The sequence below is a fragment of the Trachinotus anak genome, unplaced genomic scaffold (assembly GCF_046630095.1).
Source record: "Trachinotus anak isolate AG129_WGS33_773 ecotype Australia unplaced genomic scaffold, CSIRO_AGI_Tana_v1 ptg000002l, whole genome shotgun sequence".
Taxonomy (NCBI): Eukaryota; Metazoa; Chordata; class Actinopteri; order Carangiformes; family Carangidae; genus Trachinotus; species Trachinotus anak.
Window position 1 is genome coordinate 29349629 of NW_027273853.1, and position 27479 is coordinate 29377107.

The window sequence follows — 27479 nt, forward strand, 5'->3', positions numbered from 1 at the left end:
TAATTGTGATAATGGATAAATTAATTTATTAAAGCCAAATATTAGCTGGTTCAAACACTGAACATGTATTTATTTTATTTTTTTATTCTCTTAATAATTACTATTTTTTATCAGACTGACAGATCAATAGATAATGAATTAAACATCAGTTCATTCATTGAATTTTTAAAATCCTAATTTAAAAAAAAAAAAAAAAGTGGAGGGTACAGGCACTGACACTGTGTCAAATGTCACCATGAAAATATGTCACCTGCTCCTCCTGCAGATGACCAACGGGTTCTAGAAAACACAAACTGACATACCTGTCAGCACATACCTGTGCAGGTGGCTGAGAGGGGGCGGGGCTTCTCTGACTGTAGCTCCTGCCTCAGCGTCAGAGCTGCAGCTCTCTACATCTTCACTGTGCTGTGGAGATTTAAACTGGGCCGTGATGCTGGGTACAGGCCCGCTGCTCTGGGGGCCTCATCGGGGCCTTCGGGGCCTCTCTGTATTTTATTGTTTCTCCAGTTTTGTGTGGGGGGATCCTCCTCAGCTGCAGCCTTGGTCTGATCTGTGGGAGCATGAGGAGAAATGAGCTGCTGCCGGTGAAGAGTAAAGCAGTGCTGATCACAGGTGAGACTGAGACACACACACACACGAAAACACACACAGAGACAGACAGTTGTTCTCCTTCAACCTGACTGAGGTGTTGTCTGTTTGTCGCCGACACTCAAACACAATCTGATAAAACACTTGTCTGCTGTCCTGTTACTTCTGTACAATGTCCTGACTGTCAGTGAACGCAGCATCACTACACAGTGATCATACAAACTCATCAGAGATAAAACATGCTAATCACCGTGGTAACAACCAGTAGTTACTCACTAATGCAGCCATGTGATCACACCATCATTTGTATGTTAGCATCAGCTGGGGAGGGAGGGGGGGTTGGGCCCTGGCTTCCTCTGTGTATATCAGATACTTTCATCATCATCATCATCATCATCAACCTTCATTCATTTTCTCAGGGATACACTGAGGATCGGATCTTAGCTCCATCCAATGTCTGTTATCAGGGAGATGTCTGAAGTGTGTCGTGTTTTTATCTGAGGACACATGTTGACGTCTCTGCTCCACTGAACAGCTCTGACAGGAAAAACAGGACCGAGCTGGAGATGGCTCTTTGACAAAGACAAGATTCACAGACTGCTCTGACCAGTGTCTTCTCAGCTGCTCTTTACGCAGCAGCTCGTCTTATCTCCTCGTACAAAGCGTCTGCTGATGATACTGGTGAACTATTTAACTGAGTTAAACATTAATCCGGCTTATCGCTGCAGACACTTCCCTCTGCTCTGCTTTTAACGTCCTCTCTGGAAAACCTGAGGATGGATTTAACCATCCAGAGAAGGTGAGAGACGGCTGCACCTGATTGATTCTCACTGAAACGTGTCTGAGCGAACAACACGCTGGCAACTATAGGCCCCACACATCACTATGACCAGGTCCTGGGTCTCAACCCCGCAGGCCTCTGCAGGACTCTACTGATCATAAAGCAGGTCTAGGTTCTATATTAATACTGTGAAAGTATCAAAGCCTCAGTCCACAGAGAAATGCACACAGCCTGTATTCAGAAACTGAGCCTTAAAACCAGCCGTCAGGACTTCTGGAACTTTGTGATGTCACAACAAAGCAGTCACCGCCCTCAGCCACGCCCCAAGCCCCGCCCACCTGGACCCACCATCCAACCTTGGAGGATTTAGTTTCTCTGTGTGTTTACCTGAAATCTGCTGTAATTTTATTGAATCACTCAGAAAACAGTCAGCCAATCAGAGGAGAGGCTCAGATCCTCTCTCCTGATTGGCTGACTGACCTGTTGTTACCAGATCTCCAGAGAGAAGCCTGAGAGAGGAGATGTAAAACTACACTGAGATGGTTTTTGGTTCTTAAACCACAGATATATCTTCTGATGGAGATCAACATTTCAGATAAAACACAGAAGAAGAGTAAAACATGGAGCTTTAACTCCTCCCTGAGTCAGTTTTGAAGATGTCACCACATCTGGAAAATAAGAACAGCTGTTTCTTCATAGCCCTCAGCCTCTAATACAACGTCTCCCCATCATCTGCTGTGTAAACATGGTCCACTGGGTCTGAGCAGCCCACTCTGCAACCACACTTTAGACTTCCTCCTTGACAGACCCCAGTCCATGCAGTTCCCAGACCATCACTCTGAGCACAGATGCCCCCCAGAGCTGGATCCTGGGTCCACTGCTGTTCACCCTGATGACCCACAACTACTGTGCCGAATACAAACCAACCCACTAACACACAAACCACTTCCTCAAGTTTACACAAGCAGACGACACGACAGTGGTGGACGTCGATGTCACCTGGTCCACAGAGGAAGTGAATGATACAAAATAATTCTGATGAGTAATTTATGATCAATGTATCTGTTCTGTGTTTGGGAATGTTGATGTAATCACATAAAAATCTTAAACCTTGAGGCTTTAATGTGAAAACGTGATTGTTGGTGAACACAGTGTTTGTTCCTCTCTGAGGCTGCGACTCAGGGTTCGGCCACGCCCTGGCGAAGCTGCTCAGTGAGATGGGAGTGAAGGTGTTTGCAGGTGTGCTAGATGTGAACGGAGCTGGAGCTCAGCGGCTCAGAGAGCGAGGGTCTGAAAACCTGCAGGTCCTGCAGCTGGACGTGACCGACTGCTCCCAGATAGAGACGGCTCACCAGTTCATCTGCACTCAGGTCAGACACACAGGTGAGTCAGTACCTGAAGTAAGAATCAGATCCTGCAGATGTGAAAAAGTTTCCTATGAGGAAACAGTCAGATTAAATAATCAGTCATGACTCAGCAGCACTGATGGTTCAGTGCCTGTGTGATATAAACTGATTTACATGCTCCTTGTCTCACAGAGATCAGTTATTAGATATCTGACCCTCCAGTCTCTCCTGAACCCCCCATGTTTGTAGAGAAGTATACAGGTATACAGGATACATCACCTGTACATCATCTTCATGACACGTATCAGTGCACATGTTGCAGCCTACAGTCACATCAACTTCACACACGAGACCCGTTCAGTTTGGGTCAATAATCAACGTTAAACTGGGAACTGGGAACCATGGGACCATCTCTTACGTATCAGACACCAACAAGCACACCTGTGGTGTCTGCTGTCCCTCCAGGTCTGTGGGGTCTGGTGAATAACGCAGGGATCCTTCACTGCCCGGAGGACACAGAGCTCCAACCCCTGTCAGTGTGCAGACGCTGTATGGAGGTGAACTTCCTGGCAGCTGTCAACATGTGTCAGGTCTTCCTCCCTCTGCTGAGACGGTCCAGAGGATGCATTGTCAACGTGTCCAGCCTGGCAGGCACACCTCAAACCTGAACCCTGCAGAGGCTGAACACCACAAAAAAAAAAAATATATATATATATATATATATAAACTAGAAATCATCACTTATAAATGACTGTGACAGAGAGTTTCAGGTGAGTTAAGAACCAGCAGAACAATACTAAAATCTGGTTTGTCCTGAAGTTAAAGAGTGGCTGTGTATTAACAGTGACGGTGTATCGACAGTGACGGTGTGTTAACAGTGACGGTGTATTAACAGTGATGGTGTATTAACAGTGACGGTGTATCGACAGTGACGGTGTGTTAACAGTGACGGTGTATTAACAGTGACGGTGTATTAACAGTGACGGTGTATCGACAGTGATGGTGTGTTAACAGTGACGGTGTATTAACAGTGACGGTGTATCGACAGTGACGGTGTGTTAACAGTGACGGTGTATTAACAGTGATGGTGTATTAACAGTGACGGTGTATCGACAGTGACGGTGTGTTAACAGTGACGGTGTATTAACAGTGACGGTGTATCGACAGTGATGGTGTGTTAACAGTGACGGTGTATTAACAGTGACGGTGTATCGACAGTGACGGTGTGTTAACAGTGACGGTGTATTAACAGTGACGGTGTATTAACAGTGACGGTGTATTAACAGTGATGGTGTATTAACAGTGACGGTGTATCGACAGTGATGGTGTATTAACAGTGATGGTGTATTAACAGTGATGGCTCTCCTGCAGGTGAGGTACCGATGCCCATGTTTGCTGCTTACGGAGCATCAAAAGCAGCTCTGAATGTTTTCTCTAAAGTGCTGAGGGTGGAGTTATCTGTGTGGCGAGTCAAAGTGGCCGTGATCCAACCTGCAGCCTTCAGAACAAGTAGGTCAGATTTCACTGACTGACGATGACCACACTGAGATTTTTAATCCATGTTTATTACCTGATAGTTTACACAGGAGAGTCCAGGTGTGAGACAGATGATGAAGATCGACAGTAATTTTTTAAAATAATTTTTGTTTTATTTACATCTTCATGTCCTCCTCTTGTTGACAGTTCTCCTGATGTTAAACATAGTTTAAGACCCTTCTGCCTTTTATTAAACGTGGGAATTTTTATTCATGTGCACTGCACTACAGCTGCAGTCATTTCTATCCTCCTGATTCATGTTTTATTCTACTCCCTCTTTAAATCACAGGTATGTTTTTTGTTGTCTTGTCTAAATCTCTTTTATAAACCTAGTTGAGTTGTTGTTGAAGGTGTGACACCTGCCTTGAGCTCAGAGCTCTTGTGAAATCATCTCTGGAGAATATTTTAGTCCATCTCAGTTGTAACTGTGACAAATCTGCAGCAAACATCACATCTCTTATTCATCCTAAATGAGCGAATGCTGAATTTTAAAATGTATTTGTTCTGACAAACCTCTAATAAGAGGATGAAGTATATTAGATTTTACTCTATTAAAAAAACGACATTGAACAATTTATTATGAACCACAACAAATAAAAGCCTCTGTAACTAAATGTGTCCCCTGCAGCTGAGATGTCGTTTATGTTGCTCTGTTTCTTCCTGGACCAGATCTCAGCATCAGTGGAACCAGCCAATAACAGATCAATAAATCCAGGTCTTCATGCTCTCTCCTTTTGGAAACAGTGACGACATTGGTCACTACAGAGACGAGATCCTCACAGCTCTTTCCTCTGAGGCCAGAGAGGATTATGGGGAGGCGTATATCTCGTCTCTCTCCAGCAGTCTGTCCAGGATGTCCCAGCAGTCGGCGGAGGACCTGTCTCCCGTGGTGGACCAGATGTGTCACGCTCTGCTGTCGGTCCATCCCAGACCACTGTACACCCCCGGGCAGATGGGATGGCTGCTGCCGTTTCTTCACCGCCACTGTCCCACCGCCATGTTCGACTTCATCATCATGACTTTCCTCAGACACACTGAGTGCAAACTAACAGGACTCGGGAGGAGCTGACACAGCGGACCAGAGTCCATGACCTCATCCAGGTGCTTCCAGGTCTCTTCAGGATCAAAACCACCTCAAAGACCTGAAACTGGCTCTGACACAGTTCATTCAGAACTTTACAGGCTGTAAAATCACTGTACGTTCAGAGCTCCCACAGTGTCGCAAAGCTTAAAAAACAAAAACAGGATGTGGAACAACCATTCCATCAAAATAAAAGCAGCTGCCTTTTGGGAGGAAACCTTATGACTGTGCAGTGAAGGGAGAGAGAGCAGAGATCAGACTGTGACCACCAGCTGCTGATCAGTGTCACATCACATCAAACACACTGCAAACATCTGCTGAACATCTGCTTTGTTGCATCACTTTCATAAATTTGCAGTTCAAGTTTCCCACAGGTCCCGAATGCACCAACACTGATAATGGGACTCATCGTTTCATCTTTTTGTATTAAAAGTTCCAAATACTTGAGTTTGATTAATATCAATAAATAAAAAACATCAGTTCCTGCTGCCAAATATGTGATGTAACCATACGACAAATATGCTAACGGTAAAGCTAAGCTAACGTTTAGAGTCTGTCAGAACAACCCAACAGAAAACAGATGTTTCTATTCAGTTTTCTTTGACATCTTTTCATGAGTGAAAACGAGGGAGGAGGCATGAGGATGTGAAACTGGTGAGTCTGTGTTGTGTTCACATGCAGCTGATTTTTGCTGCTGTTGATGACACAGAGGAAATGAAACAGCTGTTCACAGCTGGAAACACAGTAAGTCAAACGAAGGTGGAGGTGAAACAGCTCCAGGAAAATGCTGGAAAACAAGTATGAAACGTTTTATGTGTTGTGTTGTTTCCTGTGGAAACACATCTTTAATCAGCAGTTTGTGTGTTCATTTCCATGACAACATGAAACACACACTTTCTCTGTGCATGAACATTTAGTCAATGGTGTAAAGACACCACCAACACAAACATCTCATGTTTCTACTGAAGAGGGAGAAAATTCAGCCGAGGTTGAAAACTGAATCGGACTCCACATGTCGGTTCAGCGTGGCTGTTTAAAGGAGCTGACACAACACACTGAGCTGTGGATTTCATGAAGGACTCAGAGCATCTTCTTTAAAAACAGGATGTACAACATCCACTCAGCCTTAAAACACTGAACACACTGCTCTGTTCAGTCTCTGCTGCACAGTCGTAAAAAAAAAAAAAGCATCATTTACATAAAAACACACAAGTCCATCACAAACTGAGTTCAGTCCTGAGGTTTCAGAAAAATTCTCTTTGTGTTTGTTTCAACAACATTTTGGTTCAGATCTTCTTCCATCGCCGCTCTGTCGCGCTTCTTCACAAACTTCTTCTTCATGCTTCCAACTAAACTCTCGTACCTGGAAAAGATGAAAGACACAGTCAGAAGGAGAAAAGTCTTCACAGTCCTCCTCCGGTTCTCCTCCGGTTCTTAACAGGTTCTACTTCTCACTGCTCCATTTACAGTTTGTAACTTTAGTATCTGATGTTTTTAAAACGATTTATTCAGACACATTAAACTTAGTGTAAGTCAGACGTAGTAACAGGTGTTAGCATCAAAGTACAAGCAGAAGTACCTATCGACTGAAAATGGAGCTTTAATTATAAATATGATGCAGTAATTAACATCTTAAAATCCTTATTTTCTTTGGCCACTAAAGTGAAGGTGGTTTTTAATTTAAATTAATTTAATAAATCTTCATTAAGGAGTGTGTGTGGAGGCAGACTACTGCAGAGGAATTATGAATTAAATGAATTAAAATAATTAATTCATTTGCATTGAAAACAAGTTCAAATATCCTGAAAACACTGGCAGATGTTCTTAAATCTATAATAATCCATCACAATTGATTTCTAAATTATATCTTCTAAGATTTATCTGAATCTACAGTGTGACTTAGGTTATTAAATAAATGTGGTGCAGTAAAAGTATAAAAGTTTAAATCCTTCTTATCCTCTTAGATATGTCCCTCATGGAGACCCGTCCGTCTCAGTCTGTACCTCAGAGCCATTTCTTCATCAGTGATGTCCGTCTGCATCCTGCTCATCTCCTCCTCTTCCTCCTTCTCTTCCTCATCTTTAGGATTCATGAGAGCCATCAGTTTCTGTGGCCAACAATGAAAAACATTTTCATTTAAATCTCAAAGGAGTTTTAAATCGAAAGCAACTGGACTTGGTTATTTGTCTAGGAAGACGTTTCACCTCTCATCCAAGAGGCTTCATCAATCTTGGATGAGAGGTGAAACGTCTTCCTAGACAAATAACCAAGTCCAGTTGCTTTCGATTTAAAACTCCTTTGAGATACTATGACCTGGACAAATGAGAATATTCACAGGCTTATTTTCATTTAAATAAAATGTGGTTTGATTTATATTTTTACTTGATAACTTGTAGACGAGGCTCAACGTCAGTGAACCATTACACAATGAATGCACTGGTCCAAACACAATCATGACACTTCACCTGCTGCAGGTTTAAATTTGACTACATGACCAAAAGAATGTGAGGTCCCATGATCCTGTCAGATAAGAAGCATCAAACTGGACAAACCTCCACCTCTGGATTAAAACCCTTGAACGACATGCGGCCGTAGTTCAGGTCTTCACAGGGCACAAAACTCTTCTCCTCTATGATCAGGTTCCTGAGGGGGGAGGGGGAGGACCAGCGACAACCTTTAACATGATCATACAGCTTCAGCTACATCAGTTTTTTACAATATGGTATTAATTATTTTACTTAAGTAAAGTAAGCAGTTTTTTCTCCACTGCTGCTAGAGAACGATGCTAAAATCAAATTCAAACATGTATGATTATTTCCTAAAAGTTGATGTATGTACCGGATGAACTGATGGTTCATGGATTGTATGTGTGTTGAAATCACCTCATTGTTCATTACGAGTCTACTTTAAGTTTCACTAGGTGTGTAAGTTTGCCAGTTAACTTATCAAATTTAAAGTGGAAGATTTCTGAGTGGAGTTTGGCATGTGTTCTGTCTGTTGCACGACTGTGATGTATTGAGGCTGTTTGTAGGAAGAGGGTGACACTTACTCTTTAGCTTTAAGTTCTGGCAGGTCCAGATACCAGTGTTCATCACTTATTATTCTCTTCTCGTCTTCTTCCAGCTGCTTCTTCGTCTCAGCATCCAGACCTCTCTGCATGAACTGTGGAAACAGGACATCATACACTGTTATACTTACTACGGAAACTCTGCAGGTGGTGGCTAAAAACATGGTTGTTTTAATCAGCGAAACACCAGCACTTCCCATCATGTACAGAACCTTACACAAAACTGTCATCATAATGAGGTAAAATCTTTCCACCAAAACATACAGTGGAGTCAGCGTCAGTGAAGGTATTTATTACCTTTGCTAGTTTCTGGCTAAAGTTTTGAAGCTCAGTCATACAGCGAATTAATTACTGGTTCAAACTTTACATTAAAATGTCTCAAGTCGACATCTGGCAGGAGTCAGCGCCTTCAATGAGCCAGCAAATCACTTTGTGTTTGATTTCTGAATGGCATTTGGCATGGCGTTAGACAGCTAACAGCTTGTGCTGTAGCTAACACACACACACACACACACACACACACACACACACACACACACACACACACACACACACACACACACACACACACGACAGCTAACTTTTCTCCCGTGTTAGCACAGACTGTTAGCACAGAAGCACAGACTGTTAGCACAGACTGTTAGCACAGAAGCACAGACTGCTTCACTCACCTTCATGCGCAGCAGGTTTCTGGAGAGTTTCACGGAGTCGCTGGCCATCTCTGACCGTGACGCGGGAGAAACAGGAGTTTGTTGCTAAATGTTCGGCTAAAACCACGAGCAGCTGCTGGGAAAACAGACAGGAGCAATCGACCGTCGAGCGGCTTGTAGCCGTTAGCAGGCCGGCTAATCGACCTCAGATATCATCGATGTACAAAAAACGTGACTGTGGGTGGGATTGATATTCAGAAAATCTTTATATGTTCTTATGATTATTATAACACCGTTTTTTTCATTCGTATCTCCTTTAACACGCTTCAACATGGAAACTCCATTCAAACTTTCAAATGTTCAACATAATGATGGATTGGATTATTCAGTTGATTCATATATTTCGTACTTTCTAAAATATTCAACGTTTGTCGGACATTTTTTCGCTAGTGAACAGATTGTTAGAAATATCCAGTTTTTCACAGCTTTCATGCGTTTTTCAACACCTTTACTCATTCATACTTTCAGTAAGAAACTCAATTCAGAAATCAACATGTTCAGAAACTTTCCTTCATTTCTGGTTGTGTTTAACTTTTAAATCCCACCAGGGACAGTGAAAGCTTCATGAACGCATCTGGACCTTTCCAGACTTTTACATTGGTGTCTGTGGGGCAGAAGGTTCACAGCTAGAGTGGGTAGTTTCACGACACCAAATTTCACTGTACATACATAATTTTTTTCACAGATTGTAGGCAAATTTGTCTTCTTTTACACAATGTGTCTACAAAAGCACTGTGACTGACAGAAGTTGAACTGCGACCCTGTGAGTGACGGGAGTACCACCCAACTGCCCCATTGGCAGTGGAAGTGGGTATTTTTTAAATTGCTGCACCTCCCACATTTTTGAACCACAAACAAATATTTTATACCACAGTGTTCAGCAGTCTCCACTCAGAAAATATGCATCTTGAGATGATAGGAGGTGACAGTCATTGGCAAGCCAGAGTTTGAGAGGTGTAATCAGGTCCAATCCCTGTTTTAAAAAGATCTAACTAGTTCTCATCGCTATGGAAACCACTGGTTTCTGCAGGCTGAGGAATAAATCTGGTACTGTGAGTCTGTGTGAGATAAAATGAGTTTAACAAACTTAAAATCAGTGAAAGGGAAGTAAGGGGGGGGGGGGGGGGGGGGGGGGGCTCAGTGTGTTTGTCCTGTTGCACAGAATTAGACAGAAAAAAACAGAACAAACTGTGAAATCAGTTCTTGGGTAATTTCAGACGTCTCAGCAGTTCTATCTCACTTTGTTGAAACACAGTTTGTGTGTTGACCAATCTGTGTTGAAAATCCAGCAACAGGTTGACAAACTGGTTCCTCTGCAGACGTGACAGCGCAGATTTATCATCCACACAAACCACCTGCAGTCTGAAGGACAGACCATGGGCTCTGTCCTCGGCCCAGTGGATTTGTTATGGTTTGATGAAGCCTGAGAGAGGAGATAAAACTACACTCAGATGGTTTTTGGTTCTTAAAACCACAGATATATCTTCTGATGGAGATCAACACCTCAAAGGAAACACAGATGCAGAGTAAAATATGGAGCTTTAATTCATATTTAGGTAAATATAAGCATCAGATCAGACTCTATATCGGCAGATAATCAATATTAAATATTGACCCCCCAGTGTGAATTCAGTTCTCTGTGTTATCACTGAGCTCATGGTCAGTGATGGTGTGATACTGGACCACATTCTGAGGTGGTCCTGAGGAGACTGTAGTCCAGTCCAACAGCAGCTTTAACTCACACAGAGGCTGAGCTTTGTGTTGTATTTCAGCATCGACACTGATGCTTCCTTCTCTGCAGCTCCAGACTTTACTGTGTGTGTGTGTTTGTCTCTCATGGCTGGATGAACCTTTTAAAGGGCCCTTGGGAAAAAACTTGCTGTGGGCCCCCACTGACCCTCTGACTATTTAGCATGCTGTCTCCATGGTCATATTCAGTCCAGTCCACAGGACAACTTAAACTGAAAAAATGAAACCACAGGCCCCTGCCAGAGCCAGCGGAGACGGATGAACCTGTGGCTTTGGGGGCCCCTCAGCGTCTGGGGCCACTTTTCCAGCCTTGAAGCACCGGTCTCGTCCTCAGACAAACTCCTGAACCACCAGCTCCTTCAGGGAGTGGGAGGACACCTCTCCTCTCTCAGCGTCCCTCAGGGCAGTCAGCTCGTCCTGTATCTGGGCCACAGGACGGCCCAGCTCGTACCCCAGATCCACCAGCAGCTCCAGCAGAGAGGCCCTGTAGCGCTTGAGTCCGTACCGCCGGACCAGAGGCAGAGCCCTCTGAGCGGCAGCAAACGCCTCCTCCGGCTGCTCCAGGTCACGGTAACAGACAGCGAGGGCGCAGAGGGTGGGTACGATCAGGGTGGGGCTCTGCCACGGTAACAGCTTCTCCTGGATCTCCAGAACCACCTGCAGCTGCTCCAGAGCCGGCTGGAACTGCCCCGCCCGCAGTAAACTGTGCGCCCTCCTCTGCTCCTGCTCTGTGAAGAACGAGGGGAAACGAGGACAGTGTCGGACACAGCGGACGGAGTACAGCTGCGCCAGATAATCCTGGAGGGCCAGGCGGCGCTCCGAGATGACGTCAGGACTGAAGTTTCCCGTCAGCAGTTTGCGGGGGAGGAGCACCTCCTCCAGCTCCTCGCTGAACTCCTCCAGCAGTTTGTGGTGGAAGCGGGAAAAGTCGCTGTAACGGCGCTCAACAGAAACACGGCGGGAATCGAAGCTTCCAGAACGCATCACCACAATCTCATACACCTGGAAACAAACACACAAACAAACACACCCAAACACACACACACAGACACACACACAAACAACACGATGACTCAGATGATGTCTCAGAAACATCATGTTCATCCAGGTTTTACCATCAGTCAGACGCTGACGTCGCTGTACGTACGGGGGCCCATTTGTGCCAAAAATGTGACCACATGTGAACTGTCTGTGTCGACTGAACACGTGAACATTTGTCCTGTTGTCGTCTGATTGTTGTCGTCCAGGTGTTATAGTAGATTCAGATCACTGATCTTTATTGTGCTGTATGTATGAACCAGCCTGTTGTTGTGACCGATCTGTGCCTGAACAATAATGTAACCATAGAAACAGTGTTCAGTCTCCAGGGAGGGAGACGGGACACAGTGACAGTGGACGCCGGCAAAAGGACGATACCTGTCAGTGACGTGTACAACAACAGTCAGACGACAGGTTTTTGGCCCCCATACGTGCAGATGTTCAGGTGTGTAGGTTAATAACAGGACTCTGTCTCTGACCTGGATCCACTGTGATGTCACAGACCAGGTGAGTGTTTCACATGTTTCTGAGGTTAAAGTTCATCTCAGCTGATTGGTTGTTGTTGTTGTGATGTCACTGTTAATGAGCAGGTGTGTCTCACCACGTATTTAGACAGAGTCTGGTCAATAATTCGAGTGGATGGGATTTCAAACAGCAGCCTGACGGGACGCTGCCTCTGCTTCACTGCCCTCAGGTTCTGCTGCAGCTCCTTAGTGGTCAAACTGGAACAACTGGGAGCTTCATCCACACACACACACACACACACACAATAACATCTGACATTATGCTCTGTATTAAGCTGGATCACCAAATGGGCAAATGCTCCGGGCCCCAGACCTCCAGCGCACGGACTAATTATGACAATATGGGCCCCAGTGCACAGACAAGTAAAAGGCCCCCCACCCCTTCTACATAGGTGCCCCCAGACTTGGTTGTTTTGGTCTGGAACCTCATATGGAGGCTGTGGTCCAGGGGCCCAGTCGGGGCCTATGTGTGGTAGGCCTGTGTGACAGGGTCCTCTCCTGTCTGGTCATTAACCTCTGCATTATTCTAGTCCAGCTCAAACATGGTGTTTTCTTGATAAATAAAGTTCTGCTTCATCAAAGACAAACTGATCAAACCAGGGGCCACTGGCTGGTCTGAGTCTGAGGGGTCTGAGGGGCCCAGCAGCTCTGTAAAACTCTACGTCACAAAATGACTCCTTCAGTGCCTGATGAGATCTGGTCTCAGAGTGGATTTTAATTTAAAGACAGAACCTGGTCTGTCCCGTCCGTCCGGGTCTGTGGTGGTCCACTGTGGTTCTGCCATCGCAGCCAATCAGCTGATCTGTAACAGAGACAGTCAGAGTGAACCAGATAAACTCCTGTAACATCCTGGCTCATCCTCACCCACTGATCTGTCCTCCTCTGACTCTGACTCTGGGTCAGGACTGCTCTGACCCTCTTACCGTCTCTCCTGCGGGTCCACGTGGTTCAGGGGGTCCAGAAGACTAGAGAGAGCCTCGGTCGGTCCTGAAGACTCATAGAAACGAGTGTTTGTGTTCCAACAGTCGAACAGACAGAAGAGGAAGTTCCTCAGAGGATGAATTCATACCAACGAGCAAGAGTGAAAGACAGAGCGGGTGCAGAGGGAAGTGAAACTGACGAGCAGCAGAGCTGGTTCAACATGTAGCCTGTGTTTGTTTTATGGCTCCTGTGGCACCAGGCGGGTGGAGCTTGTTCACAGACTGAATAAATGATTTTTTTAGTGACTTACCTGACAGGAAGTGATGAGTTCAGGCTCGCCTCAGGTAAAAACAGTGAACACCTGCACTCTGGCTCCCACACACAGGTTTCGATGGACAGTGGTCACCGCAGCCATGGACAGGCTGATAGGCTCTATGATGACAGGTGTGCCAGCTACGGAGGCCCTGAGGTGCCAAACACAACAACACTGGACAATAATAATATTGTAAAAGAACAAAACAGAAAACATGAAAAAAACCATGAATGTAACAACATTACAGAGGAAGTAAAGTCAGTAAATTAGGAACCATCAAACTTCCTCTGACCAAAGGTTTGTTTTAAGAGATTTTTATTTTTAGAGAACATGAAGAACAGAGACAGAGAGATTAAAGATTTAACTGAACACAAGTCAAAGTTGTCTCATGTGTCTTAAATAATAAACTGAGATGGACAGAGTAACAAACTCCTCCCACCAGAACTGACAGGTGAAAAAGAATGAATGAGTCTTTAAATAACCAGGTGAACTTAATCAGGTAAATGGGGCGTGGCAAGGGTGAAAACAGGAGCCAATCAGTGATGGGGAAAGGGAAGGAAGTGGAAAAAAGGAAAGGAAATAGATGAACTGTCCCTCTTGTCTGTTTTGTGAAACATTGTGTTTGGCACCTCAGGGCCACCGTACTCAACCCAACCAGGGAAATAAAATCTACAGAAACACATCAGACAAAAACACTTAAAATATCAAATATCTCAATTATAAGTGACACAATTCTACAGGATGAAAAGTGTATTTAAACAGAAACACTCACGTCACTTCACTCTGACACACACCAACATGTAGAAACAGAAACAGAAAAGCTTAATGTCGTGTTCCTGATTCAGAGTGAACACATGTAAAACTGTCTCCTGTGTTTATTGGTGAATTTAAAATCACTAACGTGTTGCCTTCAGGTGCAGTTCCTCTCTGCTCCTCTGGGTGGAGACAGTCTCAAAGGTTTGAATCGCGTTTATTTCCTCAACAGCTGAAAACTCTGAAACAGGCTGTTTTAAAACAAACAAACAAACAAACAAACAAACAAACAAACAAACCTATGTCCTGAGATCAGTGATCTGTGATTCTCCTCTCTACAGGTTCAGTCACACAGTGTCTGGGTCGACTGGTTTCTGTTTCTTTCTGCTGTGTCTGTTGATCTGGGTTCAAGAGTGTGAACTGAGATAAACCTGAAAAGTTTGTCGGTTTAGTTTTAACAGAAAGTTCTTGTCTCTGGTTTCTATTTTTTCAGATACTAAACTAAAAAGCTGAAAACCTGAACCATGAGTGTGGCAGCAGGTTGTTAGTGTCTCCATCCTCAGGTCAGAGCTTTGATTCATTTCATGAAGCAGAGCAGCGTCGTCTGTGTGTGAAGGTGATGATGATGATGATAATGATGATGGTGCTGAACACACTTTACAGTAACTTCCTGTATGTGTCTGACTGTGAACATTATTACATATTAGAAACACATCATACAGAGCGTTGTGTGTTTTCTGACAGGTCTCTGACCTTTGCTCTTCTTCTGTTGCTTTATGACGTCCTGGGTTTTCCCGCCTCCTCAGGCCTGAACGTCTCACAGCTCTTAGACATTTACAACCTTTGCTGTAAAAGGTGAAAGAGCTGGAAACTCCTTCATTAAAGAGTCAGATCACACTGATTAAACCCACAGTCACTGGGCTGAGTCTCACTGTAAAGGCCCCGAACAAACAGAGACCTGTGTCCTCCAGCTGGTGCACGCTGACAGAAATGGATCAGAACTGATAAATAAATGCATCCAGCTCCGGCCGGCTTTGTTCAGACAACAGGGCCTCAGAGAAGATGCCTTTGTCTCCAGCACAAGAGCTTGTTTCTGTGCTTATTTTGTGTATGAAAGGCAGGCTGGTGTTCACAGACTGAGGACTGTTTGATATGGACACAGGGAGGAGGCAGCCTGTCACTGCATATGACTCATGTTTTATTAAAGCTGCTGCAGGACACAAACCAAACATTGATAGCTAAAAACTAAATAAATACAATCAAAAATTACTGTTGATATCTTTACCAACAGCTGTTTTTTATTTGATTTATTTTCAAATTTTTCTGTTATATTTATTTTTTATTTTGTGTGCTTTATTTTTACAGTGATGGTAGTGACAGAGGAATGGGGGGGGGGGGGGGCAGTCAGGACTCTGCAGCTGAGCTCTATGAACAACATGAGTTTACAGTTGATGAATGCAGAACCGTCTGTATTTAAAAGTCTGGTCGAGGTTAAAATCTCTTCTTCAGCAGAGGGTTTAAGGGCGTCGGCGATGCTGAGTGTCTCATGATCATCTCTGAGTTCATCAGCCTCCGAGTCTGAAGACGACGCTGTAGAGAAGGTCACATCAAATGTCAGAGGAGACTGACGGATAAAGAGATGAAGCATGTCTGTGTTTATGGAGACAGTTCATCACTAATGGACTCAGCAGCTTTCAGCCTCATGTCCTCTGATCAATAATCAATCAATCAATCAGCAGCACAGTTTACAGAGAAAGGTCACTGTTAGCAGGAAACATGATCAGCCACTTTACCATCAACAGACGTGATCGATCGGTTTTTTCTCACCTGATCCAGAGTCAGTTCATCTCATAAAGAACTTACTGTCAGAAGAGAATCAATTATTTTAATTCCATGTTATTATTATGATCAGCCAAAAATCTGATCGGACCATGAGACGAACGGAGGAATTCATGAGATAACGTGTTTGTCTTCAGTGTTACAGGAACAGTTTTTGTTGCCTCTGTTCAGCTGTGGGACCCAATGAGTGCAGTCATCAATGAAAACAACAAAGTCCTGCACCTGGAGACACCTGCTGGTTTTTAACTGTGCGCCTGTTGTGTCATTAACACACCTGTTAATAAACATAATAAACCAGGTCCCAGGTCCCAGTCCCAGTCCCAGTCCCAGTCCCAGGTCCCAGGTTCCAAGTCCCAGGTCCCAGTCCCAGTCCCAGTCCCAGGTCCCAGTCCCAGTCCCAGCCCCAGCCCCAGGTCCCAGTCCCAGTCCCAGTCCCAGTCCCAGTCCCAGTCCCAGTCCCAGGTCCCAGGTTCCAAGTCCCAGGTCCCAGTCCCAGTCCCAGCCCCAGGTCCCAGGTCCCAGGTCCCAGGTCCCAGGTCCCAGTCCCAGGTCCCAGCCCCAGTCCCAGGTCCCAGGTCCCAGCCCCAGTCCCAGTCCCAGTCCCAGTCCCAGTCCCAGTCCCAGGTCCCAGTCCCAGTCCCAGTCCCAGTCCCAGTCCCAGTCCCAGGTCCCAGGTTCCAAGTCCCAGGTCCCAGTCCCAGTCCCAGGTCCCAGCCCCAGTCCCAGGTCCCAGGTCCCAGCCCCAGTCCCAGTCCCAGTCCCAGTCCCAGTCCCAGGTCCCGGGTTCCAAGTCCCAGGTCCCAGTCCCAGTCCCAGCCCCAGGTCCCAGGTCCCAGGTCCCAGTCCCAGTCCCAGCCCCAGTCCCAGGTCCCAGGTCCCAGCCCCAGTCCCAGTCCCAGTCCCAGTCCCAGTCCCAGTCCCAGGTCCAGTCCCAGGTCCCAGTCCCAGTCCCAGTCCCAGTCCCAGTCCCAGTCCCAGTCCCAGGTCCCAGGTTCCAAGTCCCAGGTCCCAGTCCCAGTCCCAGGTCCCAGTCCCAGTCCCAGGTCCCAGCCCCAGTCCCAGGTCCCAGGTCCCAGCCCCAGTCCCAGTCCCAGTCCCAGTCCCAGTCCCAGGTCCCAGGTTCCAAGTCCCAGGTCCCAGTCCCAGTCCCAGCCCCAGGTCCCAGGTCCCAGGTCCCAGTCCCAGGTCCCAGCCCCAGTCCCAGGTCCCAGGTCCCAGCCCCAGTCCCAGTCCCAGTCCCAGTCCCAGTCCCAGTCCCAGTCCCAGGTCCAGTCCCAGGTCCCAGTCCCAGTCCCAGTCCCAGTCCCAGTCCCAGGTCCCAGGTTCCAAGTCCCAGGTCCCAGTCCCAGTCCCAGGTCCCAGTCCCAGTCCCAGTCCCAGCCCCAGCCCCAGGTCCCAGTCCCAGTCCCAGTCCCAGTCCCAGTCCCAGGTCCCAGGTTCCAAGTCCCAGGTCCCAGCCCCAGCCCCAGGTCCCAGTCCCAGTCCCAGTCCCAGTCCCAGTCCCAGTCCCAGTCCCAGTCCCAGGTCCCAGGTTCCAAGTCCCAGGTCCCAGCCCCAGTCCCAGTCCCAGTCCCAGTCCCAGTCCCAGTCCCTCTCCATTCAGGGACGTCAGTGTGGGTCGGGTTAAACAGAGTGTGATGCTCAGCTCAGATTAGCTCTCACACTGACTGTGAACCACTGATAAGAACAGAACACGTGACACTTTAATGAGAGCTGATGGTGAATGAAGATGTGATTGGGTGAATGTTTCACAGCAGAGGTTAATGTGTTCATCTGCTCTGACTCTTTCTCACAGTGACACATGATGATGGGTGGCTCCTCTCCTCACGTGAATGAATCTTTAAGGAGATGAGTTCCTGCAGCCTCCATGGAGGAGATCTGCATATTTATACTCGAGGTTTCTGATCATATCTGATGACAGCTGAGAGTCTGTGTTTGTCTCTGAGGTTAGAGACGAACATCTGACCTTCACCAGCTCCACACACAGTGACTGCACAGTCATATTCAGTAGAGAAGACACGAGGCTGTGGACTCAAACTGAGCTAATACAGCTGTTTCATCATTTCATCATTTTATCCTTTCAGATGTTTGTGTTGAACTGTGTCATAATTAGTGTTTGAATTCTTCAGTTATGGCCAAAAATATGTTTTGTGAGGTCGCAGTGACCTTGACCTTTGACCTTTGACCCACAAACTCTAATCAGTTCATCTTTGAGTCCAAGTGGATGTTTGTTTACTGAGATATGAGGATCAGCGGCCTGTAACCTGTCACAGGAAGCAGCTTCCTACAGTCAGAGTCTAGCGGTGACACAAAGGAACGTCACCAGGAAACTTCAGGATTCAGAGATTTTTTTATATTCATGTTTTTTCTGTTTTGTTTTGGTTTCTTTTATTTAAGAACTGATTGTTTGTATTTTTCTTCAATTTAATTAAAGAAAAACAACAGTTCCTCGAATGACCACTAGAGTCTGGCTCCTCCAGTGAGACTTTAATGCTCCTTCATGAAGGTTGTAATGTTTGTGTCAGTGTCACGTCAGCTGTGTGGTTGTTGTGTGGTCGGCTGCAGTTCTGTTGTGTTATTTTGTGTAATTTCATCAGAACATTAGAAACAGTAGAATCAGACTCAGTCAGCTGTAGACAGGTGTACCTAATAAAGTGACCAACACAACATGAAGCCCTGAACTTGTCTCTGCTCTGCCACAAAGCCGCACACACTGTTATCACTGGGGGCTCGATGGGGGAGGGGCTGGGAGATTTTGCCCCCCCCCCCCCAGATTTGGCAGGTCTTCTTGTTATTGAATATTTCCATTGTCAGAACAACAACAGTGCGGCGATCACTGGTGAAATCCTCACAAAGGAAATGCCTTCTTGCAAACCACACGCTGAGCGCAGCAGTTCTGAGGTGAAATATGTGATCATTAGAAAAGCACCTTTGTTCAGCAGCCATGAGTTTTTTTAAGTTAGCTGCTGGGAGCATTGTGCAAAATACACACAACACCACACAGCCGACAACAGTAAGGACATTGACTGCTCTCAGTGGACGTCCAGGCTTTTCTGATGCTGTCACATGACTCTGTTGTGATATCATGACAACAACTGGTGTAAAGATGAAAAGGTTTTAGTAGAGAAAATTATTCATATTCATCTAAATGGACCTGAAGCATGAGCCTGGATTATTCTGGTTTATTTATCGTCAAAAAAATCAAAACCAACAAGACGTCTGTCTCTGACCTCCCTCCTCCGTCTGAGGCTCTCAGCTCTCAGCTCATTGGTTCCTCCTGAAAATGAGAAAATGTCTCACGTTTAAAAAGTCTCAATAATTGAATTAATGAATAAATGAATGAGTTAATAATTCACTGTGGTTCCTATCAAACAGGAGGAAACAGAGACTTTGTTGGGGACTATTTTTAGTGGCGGATTAATCCACATTTATGCTTTAAATGTCATATTGTACTCTACCAATGAGGGTGTGTGTGCAGCAGTGATTCATGTCTGTCTGTTGCAGATTTCTATCTTTGAGGGGCTTTGTGCAGGTTTTGTTTCAGGCTTTGGTTGACTGTGTGGAAGCTGAACACTCATCACTCTGACTGTGACGTCACCGCGAGACTCAGCTGCTGCCACGTGAACACAACTCAGACAACAACAGCTCAACAACACACAGCTCAGACATCAGCTCATCGAGACACCATGACTCAGTGATGACTGCTAGTGTCGTGTGGACAGTGAGAGTGAGCTGCACCACTGTCGCCATCTTGGCAGTGCCTGACTCCGCCCCTAACTCCCAGCTAATCCAAAGATGGTCAAAGAGGTGGGGCGAGTGTGGAGCTGAGACTTCAGAGAATGTCACTTGGTGTCAAACATACACTCACCCACCTGTCACTCAAACAGGCCACGCCCTCAATTCTCCATGACTTTAGTCCTTAATAAAATGAAAACAGGTGAGTTGTATAAATTCAGCCGTACAGGTGTCATGAAGGAGGAAATGAGCTCTAGAGACCAGAACAGTCTCTGTACCAGGCTGTAAACATGTTTCTTTCTGCTGTAAAGTTGGACATTTGAACGTGGGAGTCTCTGGGGACTGACTCACTGCTGGAGCCAGACTCTAGTGGTCGTTAGAGGAACTGCAAATTTCAGCTCCACCTCCGGAGGCTGATGATTGGCTGAGATTTATGTTTCATCAGACGTGTTGTTAGAGGAAAGACTTGAGTGATGAAGACTAACAGGTTGGGTTATTAAAAGTTTGTCTGGTGAACAACATGATATGAGCTGCTGGTCAGTGAGAAAACACATACAAAATCAAGATGGTGACCAGACCAACAGGTCCCATATGGTCTAGTGGTTTTCACCCAGGTGGCCTGGGTTCAACTCCCGGTGTGGGAAACCTTCTCATCCTTTAAGATACTGACAGGATCAACATCAGAGGAGTTTTAATCATTCAAACAGGAGAAACACAGAAACTTAAAACACACACATGAATCAACATTTATTGCACATGATGACGTTGGACTTTTCACTGAGATGTGTCACGTTTCTGTCGCCAACACAGTAAAAGTTACAACAATATGCACTTTTCATATTTATATTAATACTTACACATATTTTGAAGCTGCACAGTGTTAATGTCTCTGAGTCTTTGTCTGTCCTTCTGTCCCTGATGCCTCCAGTCAGTCAACCAGGACTAATTCTCATTCCCCCCATAACCAGGTGCTCTTCACTGAGACAAACACCTGTGCTGTCTGCAGGTGTCTTCTCCCTCAGTCCTACCTGTCCTGTGAGGAGGGAGGAGCCTTCACACCTGCTGACAGCAGCTCCCTGACAGACTCTCTGCTGCAGGAAACCAGAGCCAGGCTCCTCTGCGGCGGCTCAGGAAGTCTCACAGGATGAGTCCTGAACCCGGCCGACGGTCTGTCCACAGACAGTCTGCGGCCTCTCCTGCTGGGGGCGCTGCTCCACATGTGAGTCCCCATGTGAACCTGCAGGAGGACAGTCAGTCACACACCTGTCAGACTGTAAATCACTGTAACTTGACTCAATTGCAGTCCCATATGGTCTAGCGGTTAGGATTCCTGGTTTTCACCCAGGCGGCCCGGGTTCAACTCCCGGTGTGGGAATCATTGTTTAGCCTGCAGGGGTCAGTCCCCCACACTCTCTAACCTGTACCTGAGTCCCACCTGTACCTGAGGTCCTCTGGAGGCTCCAGATCCAGAACTCCATGTTAAATGAACTATGTGGTGTTTTCGGGCAGTGTTCAGTGACGTCTGTGTCTGTGTCTGTTAGCAGCAGGAGAACGTGTGAACAGGTGCAGACACAAGAAGAAGAGAGAATAACACACCTGAGAACACGAGTGGGTTCTAGGTTCTGTTTGTTTTTTCTGTTGTAATTACCTGATTGATCATCAGTTATTTTGTGTTTCTCTCTTTTATCTTAAAAAAAATTGTGGATTATTATCTGTTATTGATACGATGTAATTTCTGTTCAGTGGATGTAAAGATGCATTAGAATTTATTTAATTTTTTGTGCATCTATAATAAGATTTACCATCGACTTTCATTTAATAATTGTTTATAGAGTGATTTAATTTATGGTTAATATATATTTTTATATATTTATAAGATGTTTCTGAGGCCAGTTCAGCACTGAGAAGGTCTGATAATAATTTTGTTTACTGTGAACAGCTGATCTGGAGTCATTTCATTGAGTCCATCCTCACCTCCTCCATCACCATCTGGTACGCTGCTGCCACGGAGAGGGACAATAACAGACTGCAGCGTATCATCCACTCTGCTGAGAAGGTGATTGGCTGCAATCTTCCGTCCCTCCAGGACCTGTACGCCTCAAGGACTCTGAGGCGTGCAGGGAAGATTGTACCTGACTCCTCCCACCCTGGACACAAACTCTTTGAGACACTCCCCTCTGGCAGGAGGCTGCGGTCCTTCAGGACCAAAACCTCTCGCCACAAAAATAGCTTCTTCCCATCTGCTATTAGCCTCATCAACAAGGCTAGAGAGCCCCACTGTTGCTGATCAATTGCACCAATCACCAGAAAAAATTCCTTGTATGTGAAAACATACTTGGCAATAAAACTGATTCTGATTCTGATTCTGATTCTGATTTCTGGTTGACCTCTGTGTGATCACCCAAGGAAGAGGTGAGTCGGAGAGAAACACACGTGACGAACACAGGTGAACACAAGTGAGAGACGCTGTGGACTGTTTAGTGTTTACGGTGTAATGTTGTGATGTTGGACTGATCGGTCATTAACTCACTGATCTGTCTGTGTGTGTGTGTGTGTGTGTGTGTGTACTTGTACTTGCTACATAGTAAGGACCAAAAAAGTATTTTACTAACAGAGTGAGGACATATTGGGAAAGTGAGGACATTTTGGCCGGTCCTCACTTTTTGAGACACCTTCACATCACATGTTGAGGGTTAAGACTTGGTTTTAGAGTTATGGTTAGAATTAGGTTTAGGTTAAGGTCAGGGTCAGGGTTAGGGTTAGGCACTCAGTTGTGATGGTTAAGGTTAGGGTAAGGGGCTAGGGAATGCATTATGTCAATGAGTGTCCTCACAAAGATAGAAGTACAAGTGTGTGTGTGTGTGTGTGTGTGTGTGTGTGTGTGTGTGTGTGTGAGACTGTTAACAACCAGCGAAGTGTGTTCTTTTCCCACTGTGGAGCAGCTAGCTTGATATCACCTGGGAGAGAAGGGACCGCCCCCTTCACCTGCTAGACCAGAGGGGAGGAGCCTCGGCAGTCCTCGCGGATGATGACCTGTTACCTGACATGGTGTGAGCCTGCTGCTGAGGTGACGACAGGTGTTTTCTCAGGTACGAACAGTTTGTTTCTCCAAGAGCTCCAACATTAAACGAACCGACCCGGGTCTCTGTTCTTATGTGAGGTGATTCCCGCCTTTAGTTAACACAAGGTTCAAACTGAGAAAACGTGAAGATAATTCACGTTTCTGCAGTTACATCACGCTGGGCTCTTAAAGCCAGGATTATTCCCTCAGTGATTATTAGACCATGAGGATCAGACTTCAGTGAGATGTCTGTTTCACCATTTACATAAGTTTGTAGATTAAAAGGTATCATATTAGGTTCTGTACAAAGTGTTCTGTAGAAGGTCTGTATCATGTGGGTTTCTCTCCACTTTCCGGTGGTGAAAGGGTTTCACTGTGTTTTACAAACCAGAAGGTTTTGGATTATTGAAAAGACAACGCTGCTTCAGATACAGGACAGGTACTGTTTGGTAGAGAACACAGGGCTGGGGCTGGTTATGATGATTTAGCTTCTCCTCCTGAGCAGAGCTTAAATCTAGTACCAGAACCTGCCCTGAAAACGGGAGGAGAACAGTGGAACAAAAGCAGAACCTGTGTTAAGTTATGTGTTAAAGCCTTTAGAAAATATGAAGGTGAAACCAACCTTTAGATTTCCTTTGGTGGTAAAAGCTCGTCCACAGACGGTGCAGGCAAATGGCCTCTCCCCGGTGTGAGTCCTCTCATGGATCTGCAGAGCACTGGAGGAGGAGAAGCTCTTCCCACAAGTCTTACACTGGTGCTGTCTGGGCGTCCGACGAGGAGGCGTAACATCACATCCAGAGGAGCTTGGTGAACAACCAGAGTGATTCCAGCTGCTCCCACCAGAGGAGGCGGTCATCTGTGTCCTCACAGCTTGTGGTCCAGTGGACAACACAAGGCCGTTATGGTTGGATCCTTGGTTAGTGGAGGGTTCAAAGAGACGGGGTGGGAAGTTCCTCATTTGATGCGTGAGCATGTGCTGCTTGAGATTCCCCTTGGTGGAAAAGCCCCTGTTGCATGTTGTGCAGATGAAGGGTCTCTCCTTGGTGTGACTTCTGTAGTGGATATCCAAGGCACTTTGACAGGCAAAGATCTTCCCACAAATATCACAGAAGGAGTTTTTAAACGTCCCCTTTTCTCTGAGGCTTTGAATCAGGCTTGGAGAATCCTCGGAGTGGTTGAAGATTTTTAGGTCAGTGGGTGCTGCAGATGCACGGATCATCAAAGCGGTTGAGTTGGGCCACATCTGGAAAGGTTCATTGAGGTTTGCAGTTTTAAAACAAAGTGGAGCCTGGTCATCAGGAGCTGTGCTGTCAGATGTGGGTAATGTGCCGGTCAGCTGATCACTGTCCACAGCCTGTTGGTTGTTTGAGTGACTACATTCCTCTGTTGGTTCTTCTGCTCTTTCTGTCTTGATCCATTTGAGCTGCAGCTCCGCGTGTGGCTCAGGGAAACTTCTCTTCCCCTCAGCATCAACTAGATTTTTACCAAACGACGATGGGGACAAATGGATGGACAAGGATTTGAATTTAGACAATCTGTTCTCACAAAAGCCCTCATCACTGTCGTCCACAAAGTTCTTCACATGATTCACTTTTGCTGCGTCTTTAAATTCTTCTAAAGAATCCAGGGCGTATTTTCCTTCCATGTGTATGTGTATGTGTTGCTGTAAAACCACAGCATTTGTGAACTTCCTTTGGCAGATGGGGCACGAGTGGTGCCTCAGCGGTATCGCTGCACAGTGAACAGCTTGATGTGTCTTTAGGTTTCCTTTGGTGGTGAAAGCCCGGCTGCACAGTCTACACTGGTAGGGACGCTCCCCCGTATGAGTCCGATAGTGCATCCTCAGGGCGCTCGGACAGCTGAGTATTCGGTGGCAGACCAGACACTCATTTGGGTCTTTGTCAGTGGCCCCTGAAAGCAGCTGGACTTTGAGGTTTCCAGAGCGTTTTAATGAAAGGTGTTCTGAAAATGAGGTAGAAGCTGGACAGGGTTTGGGTAGGACCTGGTCTGATTCCTCAGTCACCATTTTAGAGACAAAGTTAAAAGATAGTTTTACATCCTCACTTTTAAGACTGGTTGATCTTTGTTGCCTGGTCTCAGCCGAGTCAGACATCTGTGGAGGTGTTGCTGTTGACAGGAAGTTGATACCTGCTGCTGAATCAAAGTGAAGATCACCTTTAGAAAGGGGAGTGGCCACTGAGATCGACTGTTCCTCTTCTTTGATGAGAGGAGACAGGTTGGTAGCGTTTGATTTGTCCACACCAGAGGTGATTGAAGTTGACCCATCGAGCCACATTACTGCTGCTTTCTCTGGAAACGAGGACACACCGTGGGGAATGTTGTCCAGATGCTGTGGAACAGGATGAGGGTTCATTTGGGTGTGTGGGTACCTCTCTTTGTGCCTCTGAAAATGAACCTTTAAGTTTCCCCGGGTGGAGAACCTGTTTCCACAGACAGAGCATTTGTACGGCTGCTCTCCAGTGTGTGATCGAAGATGAATTTGCAGGGCACTGTTGCTCCCAAAGACTTTCCTGCAAAATCTGCACTTGCATTTGAGAAAAGCCTCTTTTGAAGACAGCGTGAGCTCAGACTGTGTCAGATTCGGGCTTTTCCTCTGTTGGGCCAAAGCGGTCAGGGCGTCGAGATCCTCCACAATCGCACTGATGTTTGGTACAGAGTTTGAAGCTGTGTGCTCGCAGCTCTCAGAGGTCTGTCTGATGAAGTGATTGTTGCTCAACATCAAAGAGGATGTCTTGGTGTGGGACAAGAATCCCAGGTGGGAGTCAGACAAACCAGTGTCCTTGTGGCCGTTTTTGGAAAGACACCTGTGAGCAGCTGAGGTCATGAGCTCACTGACGGACTCAGAGGTCGACTGAACATCTCCGCTGACAGGTGGATGTCGATTGAACTGCTTCAAATCACTCATGTTAGCAGACTGAGTTGATAAGCATTTGGCTATCCCAGCAGCTGCAGCTAGTTGCTGAGACAGGTGAGTGCTGAGAGCTGTGAGCTGATTGGTGGACTGTGAGGATGACAGGCCTTTGGTGCAGATCACCAGGGTCTCCGGTATCTGGGCTCTGTGTGAGGCACACAGCAGGACCTGGTGACGGATCTGATCGATCAGCTGGAGCTGGTGGATTTGTTGTATTTGCAGAGCGAGCAGCTGCTGCAGCAGAGACGAGATGGCGGTCGTACTCCGGCGTTTCTTTGAATGAGTCTGCTGTGAAAACTGAGACACGGCCACTTTAGTGCTCTCGAGGTTTTCAATAATGACGTTGCTCCTCATCCACGAGAATCCTCTTTGGTCAGCGGAGCAGCGGTGTGGAGGTCCAGATGTGGAGGTGCAGAGGACAGAGTCCGTCTTAGATTCAGTTCCACAGCCGCTGCTGCTTCCAGAGCTTTCAACACTGCTGCGGCTTCGATCCCTGAATCCTGCACTTTTTCTGGATCTGTCCTGGGACGGGCTATTGAAGTTCTCAGAGTCATTAATTGTTTGACCCGGCCCCCCCGCTGGGCCAGCCGGTGATGAGGCTGCAGGGAAAGTTTTGCAGCACGACAGCAGATCCTCGTCCTCATTCACAATCAGAACTGGAGGATTTGGGGAGCAGTGTGTTTGATGCTGTTCCAGGTCTGACAGAGCGCTGAACTCAGCACAGCATCGGCTGCAGACACAAACACAGAGACCCACTGCAGGAGGAGGGTCCGCACTGAGAGACGCATCTTCTGAAACACAGCAGAAGTGAAGGAAATCAGTATCTGAGAGATGTCTTCAGCTATGTTTCTTAATTATAGAATAAAAAATGTAGAGCTCATGAAAAACCATAAATGATTCTGTTTCCTGCAGTTTCCCAAATTTTTCTGCACATTTCAGGAACTTAAAGTCTCTGTGTCATTAAAGTCTAATTACAGGAATAAATCACTGGAACAGTTTGTTTAGTTACATAAATTTCAAAGATTCTTCATCAACATCTTTCAAAATAAATCTCACTCTTTAAAGTTTAAAGTAAGCGACTTGACCAGTAGCAACAAGAACATTTCAGTAGATTAGTCTGAAATCCATCAAACACCATCATCAGTTTTTTCTTTAATGAAGAATGAATGTCAGTATTAGCAGCTGTCACAGTCCACAGTCCTGCTACATGATCGACTGCTGATGAGACTCTACAGCAGGTCCTGTGACAGGATCAGGATTCAGACTTGACCTGATTCTCTGGGGATGAACCAAGAAATGTTAGAAAAGATTTTATGTCACATCCACAGTAGTTTTTCTAAACGTCGCAGCTTTTCTCTGAAAGATGAAAAATAATAACAACTCACCGACGTGTTGAGATAAAGGACGAGACTGGATGAGCTGCTGTGGGTTGGCTTGTTTCCTCCGCGACATGTTTCCAACTCTGCCTCGACTGAATGAAGAGAGGCAGAGAGGGAGGGGGGTGG

General features: G+C 46.0%; 5 protein-coding genes and 1 non-coding gene across 7 annotated transcripts; 3 read left to right on the forward strand and 3 right to left on the reverse strand.

Moving 5' to 3' along the window:
- Window positions 1–326: 326 nt before the first annotated feature.
- Window positions 327–6192, forward strand: hsd17b2 (hydroxysteroid (17-beta) dehydrogenase 2). The gene is made up of 6 exons (XM_071461847.1): window positions 327–612; window positions 2540–2752; window positions 3181–3366; window positions 4087–4227; window positions 4983–5695; window positions 6082–6192. The coding sequence occupies exons 1-5, from the start codon at window positions 561–563 to the stop codon at window positions 5318–5320; spliced, it is 930 nt and encodes a 309-aa protein (XP_071317948.1). The 5' UTR covers window positions 327–560; the 3' UTR covers window positions 5321–5695; window positions 6082–6192.
- mphosph6 (M-phase phosphoprotein 6) lies at window positions 6141–9229 on the reverse strand. 2 transcript variants are annotated; one of them, XM_071461825.1, is made up of 5 exons: window positions 9071–9229; window positions 8382–8494; window positions 7885–7975; window positions 7336–7439; window positions 6141–6695 (listed from the first exon to the last, which is right to left on the reverse strand). In XM_071461825.1, the coding sequence occupies exons 1-5, from the start codon at window positions 9116–9118 to the stop codon at window positions 6563–6565; spliced, it is 489 nt and encodes a 162-aa protein (XP_071317926.1). In that variant the 5' UTR covers window positions 9119–9229; the 3' UTR covers window positions 6141–6562. The 2 variants fall into 2 exon arrangements, with proteins under 2 accessions (XP_071317926.1, XP_071317934.1); XM_071461833.1 differs by lacking the exon at window positions 9071–9229 and having other exon boundaries at window positions 7885–8006.
- Window positions 9230–10629: 1400 nt separating this feature from the next.
- Window positions 10630–13808, reverse strand: snx20 (sorting nexin 20). The gene is made up of 5 exons (XM_071461811.1): window positions 13652–13808; window positions 13344–13407; window positions 13153–13222; window positions 12498–12634; window positions 10630–11860 (listed from the first exon to the last, which is right to left on the reverse strand). The coding sequence occupies exons 3-5, from the start codon at window positions 13202–13204 to the stop codon at window positions 11189–11191; spliced, it is 861 nt and encodes a 286-aa protein (XP_071317912.1). The 5' UTR covers window positions 13205–13222; window positions 13344–13407; window positions 13652–13808; the 3' UTR covers window positions 10630–11188.
- LOC139627549 (uncharacterized) lies at window positions 13733–17884 on the forward strand. Its single transcript, XM_071488400.1, has 3 exons — window positions 13733–13810; window positions 14289–14295; window positions 16545–17884. Exons 1-3 carry the CDS (start codon window positions 13733–13735, stop codon window positions 17882–17884), a joined length of 1425 nt encoding a protein of 474 aa, XP_071344501.1.
- Window positions 17885–20714: 2830 nt separating this feature from the next.
- On the reverse strand, window positions 20715–27426 carry sall1b (spalt-like transcription factor 1b). Its single transcript, XM_071488413.1, has 3 exons — window positions 27360–27426; window positions 23665–26765; window positions 20715–21218 (listed from the first exon to the last, which is right to left on the reverse strand). The coding sequence occupies exons 1-3, from the start codon at window positions 27424–27426 to the stop codon at window positions 21006–21008; spliced, it is 3381 nt and encodes a 1126-aa protein (XP_071344514.1). The 3' UTR covers window positions 20715–21005.
- trnae-uuc (transfer RNA glutamic acid (anticodon UUC)) lies at window positions 21285–21356 on the forward strand. The gene has a single exon. It is a non-coding gene; the product is annotated as a tRNA-Glu (tRNA).
- Window positions 27427–27479: the final 53 nt, after the last annotated feature.

What these genes read in the sequence shown, in the direction of transcription:
- hsd17b2 (XM_071461847.1), top strand. Translation starts at nt 561, where the DNA reads ATGAGGAGAAATGAGCTGCTGCCGGTGAAGAGTAAAGCAGTGCTGATC. An exon ending in CACTCAGGTCAGACACACAG is followed by an intron (nt 2,753 to 3,180) that starts GTGAGTCAGTAC and finishes CTGTCCCTCCAG; the next exon opens with GTCTGTGGGGTCTGGTGAAT. An exon ending in TGCAGCCTTCAGAACAAGTA is followed by an intron (nt 4,228 to 4,982) that starts GGTCAGATTTCA and finishes TCATGCTCTCTC; the next exon opens with CTTTTGGAAACAGTGACGAC.
- mphosph6 (XM_071461825.1), bottom strand. Translation starts at nt 9,118, where the DNA reads ATGGCCAGCGACTCCGTGAAACTCTCCAGAAACCTGCTGCGCATGAAG. An exon ending in CCAGAACTTAAAGCTAAAGA is followed by an intron (nt 7,976 to 8,381) that starts GTAAGTGTCACC and finishes CTCCCCCCTCAG; the next exon opens with GAACCTGATCATAGAGGAGA. An exon ending in GTTTTAATCCAGAGGTGGAG is followed by an intron (nt 7,440 to 7,884) that starts GTTTGTCCAGTT and finishes TGTTGGCCACAG; the next exon opens with AAACTGATGGCTCTCATGAA.
- snx20 (XM_071461811.1), bottom strand. Translation starts at nt 13,204, where the DNA reads ATGGCAGAACCACAGTGGACCACCACAGACCCGGACGGACGGGACAGA. An exon ending in GGACGGACGGGACAGACCAG is followed by an intron (nt 12,635 to 13,152) that starts GTTCTGTCTTTA and finishes GTGTGGATGAAG; the next exon opens with CTCCCAGTTGTTCCAGTTTG. An exon ending in AGACTCTGTCTAAATACGTG is followed by an intron (nt 11,861 to 12,497) that starts GTGAGACACACC and finishes GTTTGTTTCCAG; the next exon opens with GTGTATGAGATTGTGGTGAT.
- LOC139627549 (XM_071488400.1), top strand. Translation starts at nt 13,733, where the DNA reads ATGGACAGTGGTCACCGCAGCCATGGACAGGCTGATAGGCTCTATGAT.
- sall1b (XM_071488413.1), bottom strand. Translation starts at nt 27,426, where the DNA reads ATGTCGCGGAGGAAACAAGCCAACCCACAGCAGCTCATCCAGTCTCGT. An exon ending in TCCTTTATCTCAACACGTCG is followed by an intron (nt 26,766 to 27,359) that starts GTGAGTTGTTAT and finishes GCTGTGTTTCAG; the next exon opens with AAGATGCGTCTCTCAGTGCG. An exon ending in CCACCAAAGGAAATCTAAAG is followed by an intron (nt 21,219 to 23,664) that starts GTTGGTTTCACC and finishes GTCCTCCTGCAG; the next exon opens with GTTCACATGGGGACTCACAT.